General features: G+C 56.6%; 1 protein-coding gene across 3 annotated transcripts in view; it reads right to left on the reverse strand.

Annotated features, from left to right (window-relative positions):
* The window catches only part of LOC111151248 (small G protein signaling modulator 2), a 35,791-nt gene that overhangs the window by 4,777 nt on the left and 15,788 nt on the right, over positions 1 to 15,226 (reverse strand). Inside the window, exons 3-17 of one of the 3 annotated variants that reach the window (XM_022509106.1) lie at positions 12,497 to 12,659; positions 12,052 to 12,213; positions 11,696 to 11,763; positions 11,448 to 11,593; positions 10,971 to 11,105; positions 10,310 to 10,434; positions 9,877 to 9,944; positions 9,512 to 9,672; positions 9,240 to 9,366; positions 7,524 to 7,658; positions 3,621 to 3,771; positions 2,771 to 2,835; positions 2,537 to 2,682; positions 1,906 to 2,034; positions 1,500 to 1,682 (exon numbers count right to left, since the gene is read on the reverse strand). In XM_022509106.1, the coding sequence (XP_022364814.1) occupies positions 1,500 to 1,682; positions 1,906 to 2,034; positions 2,537 to 2,682; positions 2,771 to 2,835; positions 3,621 to 3,771; positions 7,524 to 7,658; positions 9,240 to 9,366; positions 9,512 to 9,672; positions 9,877 to 9,944; positions 10,310 to 10,434; positions 10,971 to 11,105; positions 11,448 to 11,593; positions 11,696 to 11,763; positions 12,052 to 12,213; positions 12,497 to 12,659 (1,964 nt within the window). The remainder of the gene's footprint in view (positions 1 to 1,499; positions 1,683 to 1,905; positions 2,035 to 2,536; positions 2,683 to 2,770; positions 2,836 to 3,620; positions 3,772 to 7,523; positions 7,659 to 9,239; positions 9,367 to 9,511; positions 9,673 to 9,876; positions 9,945 to 10,309; positions 10,435 to 10,970; positions 11,106 to 11,447; positions 11,594 to 11,695; positions 11,764 to 12,051; positions 12,214 to 12,496; positions 12,660 to 15,226) is intronic. The other 2 variants (XM_022509108.1, XM_022509107.1) reach the window with 2 other exon arrangements.

Raw genomic sequence — 15,226 nt, forward strand, 5'->3', positions numbered from 1 at the left:
TCTGGGGCCTGAGAAAAGGTGGGAAGCATGCCAGAACTTCCCGTAGTGGCCACAGGGAAGGGGAACTGAAGGCTCAGACACTGGATGGCCAACGTGAGCCACATGTAGATCTTCAAACACCGAAGTCATAAGGCAGCCTCAGGTCAGGAGAGCTGCGCACGAATGAAGGCTGCCCCCAGCCTTGGGGTGGCTGCTGGGGCAGCCCAGAGGGCGGCAGGCTGGAGGTGTGAGGAAAACAGGTTCTTCTTATGTTCAGAATCGGACATTTAGCAGAACAAGACAGGAATCTTCTCTAGCCTAATCAGTTACGGGAGCTTCACACAGGCTTAGGAGGGGGGCTTTAAGAAGTGAAAGATAACCTGTTCTAGATTTGTAACAGTCTGCCACTGTGGACAAGTCCTATGAAAAAGAAAAGAGACATATACAGACAGTATATGTATACAGATTTTCTATTTGGACTATGTAGGGAAAGGGACGCTAAAAGGAGTTTTCACTCTGGCAACAAGCATAAGGCATTGGGTTAGAATCAGGAAAGGCAGCACAGAGCCCCGCGTCAGTGCCAGCAAGGAAAGCTATTGCTGCTCGTGGGCTAAGCAGCGGGGGCACCAGTACAGACCCGGGACGGCGCAGAACCCAAAGGCGGAGAGAGAGAGCGCACTTACAAACAGGGGAATAAGAATAAGGCACATAGAAAGGAGTGCAAAGAATTCTCTTGGTGGTTATATTTCTTTAAGTCTTGTTCCAGCTTCAGTTCTCTGTTAGTGCAAGAATTTAGTAAAGTAACAAGAATAGACATTATCTAGAGAGACAATTTAAAGGGAAAAAGCATAAGTTAGTCAAAGAATAGGAACTTCTTATCGTTTCTGGTTTGGCCCAGCAGCTGTAGTGTGGAACTCGCTGTTCATCTAAAGGCCAGGGTGAGGCCAGGAGAACTACGTAAGCTCTGAACTAGCTTTGCACCGTCAGTTCTATAGGGAACAGAGGACACCATGGTGGGTGGTGGGGTTGGGGGGGTAGTCCTGCCATTAGATGCCGATGGGAGCCCTCTGTCCTGGTCTCTGATTGACAGTTCTTGGTGAAACCTCCACCGTCAGAGGACAGCAGAGCTAAGAGGCGGACAACAAGCCCCAGAGAAAAGGAGCTGCTCATCTCACTGGCCATGGACCTGGGTCTTCAACCTGGGCTGCCTGTTTCTAGCTTCGAAAGATCTCTCTACAAGGAAGGAGGACTTCCCTAAATCCTGACCCAAGCTTCTTTCCCCGTTTGTCCATTAAAACAGAACACAGTGCACTATCTCATTTTATTCCTGTGACACTCAGAGAAGTGGGCGGCAGGGGGACTGTCAGCTGGCTTTTCAGCAGAAGAAAATGAGACACAGACACATTAAGCCATTCTCCCAGTGACTCCTAGAGTTCAGGCTGGTGCTCAAGATTCTGCCTTAATCCTATAGAACGCCAGTGGCCCCTGCCCCCAGCTCCCCCAGGTCCCGTCAGGCTCACGTCATTGCTGATGGTGGAATCTCGGTGGACGAGGCGCTGAACGTGGCTGTCGATGCTGCTGCCTGAGGAGAACTTGGTGAGCGTGGCTGGCTGGGCCTCCCGCTCCCGCTGCCTCACCGCCGCCTCGCAGGCCTTCCACTCGGCCAGCACCCTCTTGTACCTTGCTGCCACAGCTGAGTCCACCTGTCCAAGAGCACACCGTGACCACAGAGGTGGGGGAGCGCCCCAGGACAGCTGGAGACCAGGATTGGGCCTAGCGGTGAAGACAGCGGGGCTGCTCTGCTAACACCTTCCTCTGCCATATTTCTTTCCAGCTGGGAAGGGGCCAAGGCTTGAGAGGCCCCTCCCTGGGGCCCCTTGGCCCAGCTCCCCATCTCTCTACCCCATGGGAGTGGGGTCCCCTTACCTGCTCCATCTCTTTCTTGCTCATGCCAAACTTGTAGTGGCCAAGCAGAAAGGGCCAGACGTCCTTACGGATTTCGTGCTCCACGCCCCCGTAGTAAACCTGCCGGAGCAGCTCCAGCTCCTTGTAGTTCTGAGGGACCCGGGAAGGAAAGACCGTAGAGCCCCCGTGGTCACTACAGCCCCACGGGGTGACCCTGCCTCCATTCCTCCCATGGGGGGCTGGGGACAGTGATTCTGTCAGGCCACTGAAGCCCAGGCCAGCCCTGCTTTGGGGTGGGCATGTCCTCCCTGCCCCAGATCACAGCTGGATGAGATCCAGTTCAACCTCCTTTCCCTCCAGGACAGGCAACAGAGATTTGCCCAAGGTTTCAGAATAATGTGGAAGCAGACTAGGACCCGTCCATCCCCCTTCCCACAGAAGCCCAGAGACCCAGCTGTCTGAGATTCCACCATGACCTGGGCCACCCCAAGGCTCTCAGTCCCAACCTCTATTACATTTTACTTGAATGCATATCTGGTCAATGAGAGCTACTCCCAGGGCAGCCTGCCCCATACTCGCTGCTGCTTTTGCCTGCCCCCCCACCCCCAGCCCCTTGACCCAGCCTCTGGCCCTGGCTCCTCAGAGTGTGCACCTTTTCGTCCTTCTGATATTTGCTCCACACATCCTTGGTGAGGCCCCCTGAGGCCCCCTGGGGCCGGGTGGGAGGGATGATGTTGTGATGCACCAGCGCTGACAGATGGGTCCGTACCGTGGACAGGTGGCGGCAATAGGCCAGCCCTGTGGGGGGCAGGGGTAGCCAGGACCCATGACAATGGTGCCTCCCCCAGCTCTCCCTGCTCTTGGCCCCACCTCACCCTACACTCACAGCCATAGAAGGCCCGGGACACGATCTGCCTCTTCATGCTCTCACACAGCAGCCTGAGGGGCAACCTGTGGAAATAACCTGGCTCAGAGGGGAGGGGATCAGCCCCTCTGGTGGGAGGAGGTTGAAAGAGGACATTCTGGCCTAGGGGCAGGTAAGGTGATCGGGTGGTATGAGGAGTAGGACCAGCTGCCCAGTAGCACATCTGTGGCCTCCCTGGGTCTGTCAGTCACCCTAGATGGAGCTGCTGGGGACCTAGCCTGGCCCCCAACCACCCAAGAGATTTTGGGCAACTAACTTCACTTCATGTTAATAAATCTTGGTTTCCTCAAGTGAAAATAGAGAACCATCTCAGGGTCACGAGGAGTCACAGGCAAAAAATGAAGTTAACAGGTAGAAGAGAACAGCCTGTGACAGCATCAGGGGCTCGCGTGTGGCCCTCACACAAATGCCATCCATATACCCGGCACCTGGCAGTGCCCAGATATCTGGTGTGCGCCCTCAGATGCACAGCCTGACGGCAGAGTCCCTGTCCACACTGGGAAGGAGAGTGCCTGCATGCTGAGTACCTACTATGTGTGAGGCACGGCTCTGGGCACTGAGTCACACACCTCATTTGGTCCTCACAAGTACCTTAGAAAGGAGGTCCTATTATTCCCATTTTACAGATGAGGAAACAGAGGCTCAGAGACGTAGAGGCTCGCAGGGACTCAGTAACACGTCAAAGCCACATAGGTAGCAGAAGGGAAATTGAACCCAGGTCTGTCCAGCCTGAGGCCGCCCTGTCAGACAAGTGACACTGCCACTAAGGGCAGAATGCGCGCAGGCAGACCCAGCCACAGGGCCCACTCACCGGTCGGGGACACAGCTGCAGTGGCTGGGAGTGGCATATGGGGAGCTGCGGGTGGAGCAGAAGAGACAGGAGCCCTGGCTGCACAGGGACTCCAGGTGCCAGGCTGGCAGGCTGGGCCCGAAGCCCTGCATTTCGATCATGTCGCCAGCATCTGAGGACAGGAAGGGGGCCATGGTCAGGGCCTGGCGGGCCTCCCTACCCACTAGCACCCTATAGCATGCCCACCTCTGGGCCCAGAGCTGCAGCATGAAGTCACCCATTGGTAGAAAACCACCAAGGTGGCGCCTGCCTGGTCCAGAGCCTGGAGATGGAAATGGTGGAGAGAGAGGGCGCCTGATGCTTCCCACCCTCTGCCTAGTCTTTCTGCGTGTGATAAAATACTTGGTCTGAGTTGTGGATACTTGTGTCTGTTCTCACCATCTTGCTATTGGCGATGGAAAAAACACTTGTTTTTCTAGAGGGAGGAGCAAAAAAAAAAAAAAAAAAGGAGCAAAAGCCTAAGCTTTTTAAAACACCGCCAGCTGGCTTTGCCCTCGACGATTCAGCCTGGTCGTCCTGGACAAACTCTGAGCTGGGCAGGAAGGTGCCAGGAACGCGGCAAGCCTTGGAACCTCTCCACATCAGGAGTCTCCAATGATCAGACCTCCTGAGGATCCCAGAGCCACTCGTCCCGGTCCCCAGACCTTACCCCTCTGAGGGTTCTAGAACCTGTCACAGGTTAAGGAGGAGCAGTGCTCCCCCACCCAGTTAGGTGCCCTTGCTGCCAACTCACACAGGTTCTCCCCGAGTTCTCCGGCCTCGCCCAGCCAGACTGCACTGAGCATGGCGGCCTCCTCCACGCATACAGGTGAGCTGGCAGGAAGGGCAAAAGTCCCAGCACTGTCAGGCCATTGTGGGGCGGTGGCTGGGCACCTAGTTCCACCACCTAGAAGAACGTGCCCAGTGCAGCCTCAGAAGATGGCTCCCTGGACACATCTATGCCACCAGCGGATGGAGCCTTTCAGCCAGCCCAGCTGGTCTGAGTCAGAACTCAAGACCCTTGAGAGTTCCTAGGGCCCAAGTGGGGCAGAACACTGCCCATAGGGGACTCTGTGAGTCACAAAGACGAAGCAAAGTGAGGGTAGAAAGCGTAAGGACGAGGAGATGACGCCAGGAGAGAACGGGAGAGCACAGAAGAGGGAAGAAGAAGGAAAGACAGCTGTAAGTCAAAGTACAAAGAAACTTTTTTCAAGCAGCACTTTTTCATATGAATCAAAGCCTGGGCCCTGGCCTGCTAGGAGTCTAGAGCAGACCTAGGCCCGATTTTTGTCAGAGTGAGCCTCGGTGGGGAGGGTGGAGCCAAGCCCCCTCCAATCCCCTCAGGAGATGCCCTGTCTTGGCCTGAGGCTCTCTTCTCAGACCCACAGCTGGGATTTTTGTAGCTACCTGGCCCTTCAGCTCCACCAGGAGGCAAATTAAGGGAACATACTCAGTGTAGAAAGGGCTGCGGCTCTGGGAGTGAGGAGTTGCAAGCCATGCCCAGAACTGGGAAGAAGAGGGAGGAGACAAATGCAGGTTCAGTGGGGCAGGAGCCTAGCTCCTGCCCTTGCAACAGGCAAGAGAAAGGCCGGTCATGAGAGGGAGGGTGGGAACAGGCCCAGCCAGGCAGGCAGCAGGCAACAGGCGGGCAGGCGGGGGTGGGGGTGGGGGCGCGACAGGTGCAGAGGATGAACGGTGGGCACATAGGGAAACAAGCTCATGCCCAAAAAGTAGGGCCCAACCAAGGCAAGACTCCTGGGTCAATGCTCTTCACCTTAATTCTCCAGGAAGGAGCTGAACCAGCCAGCATTGAACACTGCATCTCTGAATTAACCCAGTGCAGACAGCTGGAGCTCTGGAGTTACTGGGTGAGGGGCAGCAGGCTGGACACGGGGGGGATTGGGGGATCTGCTGGGCCAGCTTTGACTCTGACTCTCTCCTCTGAGCATGAGGAAAGTTTGAAGCAAAAACGATCAGGATGGTTGAACCCCACAGCCCCTAAGACTCCGAGTGAAAGGTGCCTGGCCTGGAGCAGAATTAGAGTGAACAGCATCTCTGCTCTGTGGGGAGGTAGCAGGAGGAGGAGGAGAGGTGGGGGGAGGGGGAGGAGAGTCTGGACACCCGCCCCTTGATTCACATGCACAAGTCAAGCATGTGGCAGGCCTGAAAAGCAACGGCTAGAATGGACTCGACAGTGTTGTCATTATGGACTGGGGCGGGGGTAGGGGCTCCCATCACAACCCCAACCACCTGCCAATTCTCCTCTCCTGCCTCCTCTCCTCTCCCCAAGTACCGGGGGCCCAGGGCCTGCATACTGGGTTGATCTGGTTCCCGAGTTCCCCCAAGAGGAAGCCCAGATGAGGCCTGAGGCCTCTGGGCTCCATAGGCACGGGGGCTTCTCTGACCCTGGAAGCCTCGGCCCTAAGACTGGTCAGGGTTGGGCTTCCTAGCGCCAAGTCTGCCAAGACAGGGGCTCTGTGGGCCCCCCCCCAAGCCTCCAGCCTGATATCCGCTCACGCTGTAGGAAAAGGATCCTTGTCCTTCCTGACTCAGCCTTCCTACACTGCTCCGAATACCTTAGCCTGTAAATAAGCAGCCCCAAGCCCAGGTTTGCAAGGAACCAGATGGCGAGCTGTGTGCAGACAATATCAGAAGTGAGGCTCCCTTGCAGTCCTACCCGGGGGACCTGTCCAGGAGGGCTACAAGGGAGGCAAGGCACAAGGGCAGGCATGTGGCAGAGAGGGGGCAGCTGCTAGGGCTGTGCTGAGGGTGTGCTAGGTGGGTGCTAGGCCACAGACTTAGTTTCCCAGGGAGTGGAGGTGGGGGGGGCTCATTGCTGATTTGGTGTCTGGGCTAAGGAACTGGGCTGTTTGGCAGAAGTTTGTGGAAGCATAAAGGGCATGTCACATATTCTTAGATACCCTCTGTAGGGTCAGGAAAAGGGGAGAAGAAATTAATTCTATGGCACGGGAATGGGTGGGGATGGAGAAGTTCCCTTAAACTCCAAGAAAGCAGGCCCCAGCCCTTTCATAACCGGTTTTCCCTTGAGCATCTTGGCCTCGACTTCCCAGGTTACCTGGCCGAGTCACTCTGTAAAGAGTGGGTTTCTCCTTCTCTACCGACCTATCTGTGTGCTAAGAAGGATGGGTGGTGAATAGAGGAACCAACGCCGAGGAGCTCTGGGCACTGTGCTGGGTCGTTTACAATGAAGGGACCTCCTCTGTGATCAGTGGCTCTGAGGTCTGGGAGGGTGGGAAACACCTGTCTTAGATCTCTGGTGCGTTTATTTCTAGAATGCATGCTGAGGCAGCAGGTAGTACCTGCGGGAGCCATCAGCCTTGCTGGGTAAACCCAGCCCTGGGTCCCCTTCCACTGTGGCTCCAACCCCTCGCCTGAGCCAGGGACTCATTCAGGTGAGCTGTCGAGCCCTCACCCCTGCCGGGGAGGGGCCTGTACCTCTATCCTGTTTCTGTTAAGTCACAAGTCAGAGGTACAGGGCCAGGAGGCCAGTCTTCCCAGCCAGCAAGGGAGAAAGAGAGAGACACTGCCTCAGGTTTGCCAGCATGACCCCCAGGTAGAGCGCTTGGAAAGACATTCGGGGTTCCTGAGAGGCAACCAGATGGTCTGATCTTCCTACCAGAGGATCCTCCCTCTCGGGCATGTAGCCCTCTCCCTTACAGACTCGATGGGGAGCCCCAAGCCCCCTGCTCTTTGTACCATCCCCTCTTCTTGCCAGCGCCTCTTTCCACCCTCTCTGACCTGCCTCCTGATGGGGGACCACCCCAGTCCCATAACGCCAACACTGCCGGCCGAGCCCCTGCGGAGGGTGGCAGGTGGGCCAGGGGGCGGGGCGGGGTGGGGCGGGGGTGGGGCAGGGATAAAAACCTTTCATCGGATTGGGAGCTGTGAGGTTCCGCGAGCAGATCATTGAGAGCATCGCGTGCAGTTTATCCTCCTCTTCCTCATCATCGTCCACCGAGGCCGCGCGGCTGGCCGCTAGGTGGTGGTAGTTAATAGTGACTGCTCAAAGAGAACAGCGAGAGAGGCAGAGGCATGAGCACCTGGTACTGGTGGGAGGCACCAGACTCCCTCCTTGCAGGCAGGGGGCCAGAGAGTCTGGGTCGCCTTGAACCTGCTGGCGCTGAGAACGGGCTGGGGTACCGAGAGCTCTCTGAATGATTTACTGGGGACAGTGTGGAAGAGAGTGAGGGCAAGGAGGCAGCTCCAGAGCTCCGTGGGAGGAGACCCTGTCTACGAAGAACAGAAGACGGAGAACTGACGGGGGAGCAAGGGGAGTGAAAGACAGGGACCAGTGGGGACAGGCAGGCAGCTCAGGAGTTCCCCAGCCCTGGCCAGAGCTGGCACAACTGCTGGCAGACGGATCCTGATCATTCTCCAGCTCACGTCATGGTCAGGCTGAACCAAATCTGCAGATTACCCCAAATCCCCCTCCTGAGACTGTAAATCCAAACTTCGTCAAGGTTTGCCCAGAGCTGCATACGAGGAGCCCGAGTGACTCCATTGGGTTTCAGCTCCTGGGTGCCCTGGCTTGCCCTCTGGGGACACAGTCCTTAAAGCAAAGTGACCAGAACTAGGAGATGCCAAGGCCTAAAGAGGGGACGTGGGTCATCTCAGCTGAGCAGCAGCCCAAGATTAAATGGCAGATTTGCAAACACGTTCTGACATAAGGCATGGCTCCTAGTTAAGCACCTCTGGGAGGGGGGTCCAATGGCCCCCCGTGGCTCATGTCCATCAGGCCTGTTGGGGCTATCTGGGCTATGGCTATGTGTTTGCTGTCTGGGTCATCTGTCTGCTAATGCAGAAACAACTTGCTGACAGCTTATTGGCCCAAGTTAGGAAATTTAGGGACCAGGTGGCCCAGTTGGCAAAAAATGCTCTGTGCTCATAAATTCCCGGAGCTTATCCCAAGACTGGGGAGTCTGGCCCAGAGAAACCTACAGAGAGCAGCAGCACTCATACCAGAAAGGGAACGCTGATGTTGGCAGATACGTAGACAGGCCCCGTGGGCCCAGCAGTGTGTGTCCAGGTGGGGCAGGACCCACGAGTGCCAAGCCATCTCTCGGACCCCAGTCACCAAGGATCCCTGACCAGCTCCAAGTTTCACCTTCAGGTGCAACCCTACTCCAACTAAAGCTCCTCTGACCAGTAGCTGGTCCGAGGAGGGCTCTGGCTCTGGGGAATCAGAAACAACTTGTGCCATCTAAAAGGAAGCACTGATCCTACACCCAGGCTGCTTTGTGGCAGGCAGGCCGTGGGCCCTGGAGGAATGGAGTTCTCCACCTTCCCTTTCTAGTCTTACCACTTCTTTTTTTTTTTTCCCCCTCAGGCCAGGGCAGGAAAGGCTAAGAGAAAACTGTACAGTACTGGCTGAGGCAAGTATCTTGGGGTGACGAGGTGGGGGAAGACAGCCAGGTAGAAGAGAGGCAGCTTCTCAGAGGGTTGATCTGCAGGGGAAGGTCTGGCGAGAGGCCTGGTCGGTGAGTGGACCCTGCCTGCCACCCCTCCTGGGTGACACGGCACTCCCCCACCTCCCTGAGCGTCTTTCTCTCTTCCTCCACGGATGAAGGTTGAGACACTCACTGTGCTCATGCCTGTGGCCAGGGTAAATGATGCGGAACACGTAGTCTGTGGCCCGCCCGGTGCCCATCTCCTCCACATCCATGGTCCGCATGCTGTTGCGTTTCCGTAGCTTGGGGAACACTTTCCCCTGTGGAGGGAAGGGTGGGGGGGTTGGCCTGTGCAGAGCAGCATCTGATCCCTGGTCCTGCCCTAGGGAGCTGCTAAGAACTCCAGTGCGGAAAGGAAGGAAGTGAGCAGAGAGCCCCCCTCACACATCCCGAGCCCTGAGGTACCTTCCCCTGCTGGGTCCAGAGCGGGGGCTCTAGCTGTCCTCGGGGCAGCAGCCCATTCTCCAGGCAGGACAGAAAGGAAAGCAGGTGGCCTCCCTGTGGGAAGTGCAGTGGGGGCCTCTGGATGCCATCCTGGCTCACCAGCACGAGCGTGCCACCGCTCTCTGTGGGGTATACGCACACGGGTGAGGCTGGGCCTCCGAGACCCCATGGTCACCACCACAACCCAGTCAGCCAGGCCTCCCGACCGGACGCATGGGCATGACGGGAGGAGGCCAGGACACCCAATGGGCCCTGCACAGCATGTGGCCGGGAAGGGGCTGTGTCTCTCTGTCCTCAACCCTGTGCCCAGGACAAGGGAGGCTCACTTTGCTGGTGGCAGTGGATGCAGACGATCTGACTGAAGGGAACAACCAGGGCATAGTCCCAGTAAACGCTGGAAAGCAACCAGATCGATGTCACTGTGTCGCGAGACCCGTCATCCCACTTTCTTCATTTCCCACCGCCAAAACCTGTGAAATGACCCTGAAGACAGGAGGACTGTGGCCGAGAAGTGACCTCGCCCAGGCATGTCCATCTGGGCCTGTGCTGTCATGGCACAGAGCCTGGCAGTCTCAGCTGCCTCGAGCTTGGCTCAGGCCAACCTCTTCATGCCCAGGCCTGGCTTGATCTTAGAGAGCTTGGGACTCTCTCTGGGCAGCCTATTCCTGCAATTCTTGGCATCAGGATAAGGAGTGACACCTGCCTCCTGGAGCAAGCGGAGTCTGTGCACCCCCCTGCCTGGAGTCCCAGAGCCCCCACCTTTTCTCCAGCTCGGAGTCCCCCAGAGTCCCGTTCATGAGTTGGTTGGGGGTCCACTTCAGAGTTAGGCTCTCTGCAGCCTGGTGCAGGGAGAGGTAGCCAGGGACGGCCTCCATGTCCTCCTTCTGTGGGGAGGAAACACAGCAGAAAGCAGAGGTAACAAGGTGCTAAGACTCCCAGGAGAGGCCTCTGAGACCTAAGCTCCAGGCGGGAGCTGGGGAGCCCGAGCTAGCACAGTCCCAGGACCCCGGAATGGAGGCCAGGAGGAGGGAGGGGAGAACATGAGCTGCATGCAGATGGGGGTCCCTCCTCTCCCTGGCTGGCCTGGGGCTACTGGCTCTGTTCTCTGTTCTGTCAGCCTCCTGGATACCAGGTATGTCCTGGGCCAGCCATACCCAAGCCAGGAGTTCACCCTGCCATCCGGCTGCCATTCCCACCTTCGGACAGCCTGCTTCTCAGTTAGCAGTGCAGATTCTAACTAACAGTCGGTGGCTGCCAACTCCATGCTGGACACGGGGCATATGAGGGCGAAGTAAGGGGGAGCGGGAGGTCCCGCTTGCTTCTCTATAGTCAAGCCCCTGAGGAAGGGGACACATGTGACTGGAAAGTTCCAGTCCTGGGCCTTTCTGAAGAGGGAGAAGAGGGCATTCAGTTTTCTTACCGGCTGCACCAGCACGTTGTTCTTGCCGTAGAGAAGCCGTGTCCTTGAATTCTGGTGCAGGGACTCCACGTACTCACGGGCACAGGCAGCCAGCCTGTCCTCTGCCGCGCTGCCACTCGAATGCCGCTTCCGGATCTAAACAGGAAGGCACAGCTCAGCCCGCAGCCCCAGGATATCTGCCTCAGACAACACGAGGCTTCCACACAGACCCTCTCTAGCTGACCCAGGGGTCCATTCTGTCCCGGGTCTGCTCTCGGCCACCCTCCGCCCTCCAGCCACGAGCCACTGGTGTGCTCCTGGCGTTTATGTGAGTGCCAGCAGGGATAAAAGGCTCTCCTCTCCTGCGGTAGCCATGACCTTGATGCATCTCTAAGGTCCAGCCTGTGTCTGCAAGAACACAGAGGCCAAGCCGCCCTTTCCTACAGGGCCATGGACATAGCCTGGATAAGTATAAGGGGTGGGGAGAGGGATACCTACTCCGAGGGCTGGGCGCTTTGCAGGGGAGTCCTGGCGATTAGGGGGACCCCGGATACGGTGCCTCTGGACCAGCTCATCCGCGGAGGGGTCAGTCCAGTAGTGATCAGCCGTCTTGAGCTTGGTATACTCCAAGGCACAGGGTCCCACTGTGGAGACAGGGACAGTTAGCTCTGATGGGGCCCCTTCCGCACCTGCCCCTCAGTCCCCACCGGCCGGCCCAGCACAGGTTTCTCTGCTCTCAGGCTCACCTAGAAGAGAGGCCAAGATGGGGCCAAACACAGGATCTGACAGTAACGCCTCCTTCTCGTAGTACTTGCTGCCAGGGAGAGAGACAGACAGGGCGCTCATTCCAGGACAGTCAAGCCGACCAAGTATGGACATCCACACAAAGACCCTTTCATGGGAGTCACTAATAAGAAATGAGTCCACAAGGACTGAGCTCTGTGGGGAGCGCAGTGTGGTCTATGCTTTCCGGATGAGAGAGGGGAAGATGGGGCATGCCTAGACACTGCTGGGGACAATCACGCATGCTGAAGGATGGGGCTGAAGGACTGCTCAGGAGGTGGGCCCCAGGGAGGGGCTGCTTGGGGGATGGGGCAGTCACCTGCAGTTCTCTACCAGGTACTGCATGACCCTGTCCAGCACTTTCTCGATGAGTGCTGTGCGCACCCATATGTGCTTTAAGGCCTGCAGGCTGAGTGCTGGGGCCTTCCCGCCGGCAGAGCCCTGTCTCCGCAGGGCATCCTGGTTGCCTGCTGAGGGTTTCCTGCAAAGAGATGGTGGGCTTCAGAAATGGAGGGTCTGGGGGGGAAGCCCCAGACAGGCAGCGCTAGGAGCAGAGTTTGGTGCCACAAGGACCCAGAGGAGTGACGAAGATGAGGGGTTGACATGGGGGCTTGTGTCCAAAAGGAGCCAACCCCCACCCTGAGACTGGTCTCTCATCCCAGGGACCCTGCAAAAAATGAGCCCAGGAATCCAGCCTGGGAAGCAGCAAATGCCAAGTGCAAGGAGCAAAGGGGCGTGATGGGAGGAGCCAGCCCAGGGCTCACCTGCTCTCTACTTGTTGCTGTAGCTCCTGTACCTTGTGGCAAATCTCCCCAGCCACTGGGCACGTCTTCCCCACCTTGGTGAACAGGGCGGCCATCTTGTCACTGCGCAGGAAGCCGGCAGCACGCCGTCTCAGCTGATGTAGGAGGCAAGCCTCCACTGCACCTGAGCCGCAGAGAAAACCAGCACCTGAGCCTGGGTGCAAGGGGGAAAGGGAGAGTGGAGTACGGAGTACAGGCAGGCCCTGACCCATGCTGGGATGAGGGAGAGGGGCAGGCCAGGACCATATGCCCCAACCTCCTTCCGAAATTCCCCTCCCTGTCTCTCCAACCCTGCCCAGGGTGGACCTTCAGGGGCTGACATGCCATAACATCCCTCTCCCTGTCGTTGCCTGGTGTGTACATGCCTCCTGTGTGCAGCACTCCCGCAGGACTGTGAGGACCAAAGCTGCCAGTTCCAGTGGCTCCTCCCCCGCCCACAAGGTCAAGCATGGGCAGTCCCAACAGGACAGGGGCTGCAGGGAGCACACAGCCGGCAGCCCTCCCAGAAAGCATGGACGATGTGGTTGCTAAGGAACAGGGCTCTGGGAAGGAGGTGAAATATTGATGAGGCCGCGGCAGAGATCAGACCCAACAACGGCTCCTGAATTATTGATGAGCCCTGCAGCCGAGAGCGAGAGATTTCTATTTCCCATGCTGGCAGGATTTCCCTTTACTCATTCATGTTTTTAGGGGCTAGTTTATTCCCCCCATCTGGATCCTGCAGGAAGGAAAGAAGGACTTGGGGGGAAAGAGTGGGAAGTTGCCCCAGGCATGTGCAGAGTCTAAAAATATTAGTATGAATGGGGGGTGCTCACCCATTATGAGGAGGGAAAGGCCCAGAAAGAGGAAGGGAGTTGATCATAGTCATGCAGTGGCAGAGCCAGAACCACGATCCAGGATCTTAAACCCTGGCCCAGGCCCTTTCACATCTTCCAGGTGTGTTGGGGGGCCCCATAGGTGGAAGAAAGAGGGGTCCCCTCGTGTCACACAGGTGTTCTTTCTATACGGACTGACAACAGTGCTATGACGGAGGTGGGAGTCAGAACAGGGTCTGGAGCTTAGCACATGACCAGGGAAACGTGGGGGAAAACACTGAGCCTGTTTTCACCTACGAAATGGGGCTACTTCTTAGGACTGGCATGAAACGTCACACAGGATGAACTGAGTAAAGTGCATGAGTCTGGCACGTGGGAGGTACTCTGTCCTTGTCGGGTGCCTGAGTCCTCAACCCTTTTTAGCGAGATCCTGTTCCACGGTTAACCTGCAAGGGCTGGGTTTTTGCAAGACTCTTCCGGGCAGGAAGAGGAGAGAGGGAATCACAGGCTGCCCAGAGGTCGGTGGAGATGCTGTTATCTCAAGAAGAGGGGAATTCAGGCCCCATCAGCTTGACTGTGCCTAGGGTCATTAGAATATGAAGCCTGGCCTTGGGAAATAACCACTGATCCCAGGCTCTCATCTGGTTTTTGTTCTCATTTTCGGTACTGACAGGCAGTCACTGCTGTCCTATGAGTTGTGTCTGACCCTCTCTTGTATTGAAGTCAAGAGGTTGGAAAGAGTCCTGGGGACCAACCTGTAGGTCGGACCCAGGGGAAATAAGGCAGGACCCTCCCTCTCCTAGGAGCTTCCTACTGGGCTCTTCACTGCTCAGGTCTCAGAGGACTTTATTTTACAAGGCACAGCCTTTCCCTCCCAGCATGTGCACACACGTGTGTGCACATGTGTATACAGACGGATATACCTACACATATCATGTGTGTATGGTGCATGTGGGAGAATCTCTCCTTAAGTGTCCATATACTCTACTCCATGGCTGTCCCCTTGGTCCCTGGAGGTCCTGTGTGGCCCTGTGCACAGGTGAGTGAGAACTGGTCTCTTGATCCTGGGGTTGCAGCACCGATAGGAAAGTGGTGACCATTCCCTGGGGTTGAACTCCCCGTTTTGGGGGAGAGAAGCAGCATTAAACGTGACCAGAGTGGCAGCAGGTGGCACCAGTCCTAGAGGGAATCATGCGCCTCAGTAATGTGACTAACTGCTGGCATAATGAGTCATTAGCCTTCCCACCTTCCCCAGGAGATTGCAAATGCAGCCAGGCTGGGGAGCCGGGACTGGCAGGTAGTAGTGTTTCTACCCGCCGGGTCGCACCCACACTCTCAGGAAACCTCTGGGCACAGGTGTTAGGGTTCTCCGGGGTGAGCAGAGGCAAATACTGCAAGTAGAGAATATCAAGAGAAACCCAGACATCACGCCCAGTACCCTCCTGCTCATGGCATAGCCCCTAAGTTCCTTCTACGGAATGCAGGCAAGGTGCCAGGAAATGTCTGGGGAAGAAGAAATCCCTCGCAACTCTCTACCTTCCAAGCAACGTAAATGACCCTCTATGCCAGGTATTCTTTTTTTTTTTTTTAAAGATTTTATTTATTTATTTGACAGAGAGAGATCACAAGTAGGCAGAGAGGCAGGCAAAGAGAGAGGAAGGGAAGCAGGCTTCTTTTTTATTTATTTATTTATTTATTTATTTATTTATTTATTTTTTAAAGATTTTATTTATTTATTTGTCAGAGAGAGAGAGAGGGAGAGAGAGCAAGCACAGGCAGACAGAATGGCAGGCAGAGGCAGAGGGAGAATGATGAGCAAGGAGCCCTGATGAGCAAGAAGCCCGATGTGGGACTCGATCCCAGGACACTGGGATCA

This window comes from Enhydra lutris, unplaced genomic scaffold (assembly GCF_002288905.1).
Source record: "Enhydra lutris kenyoni isolate GAN:26980312 unplaced genomic scaffold, ASM228890v2 scaffoldscaffold26, whole genome shotgun sequence".
NCBI lineage: Eukaryota > Metazoa > Chordata > Mammalia > Carnivora > Mustelidae > Enhydra > Enhydra lutris.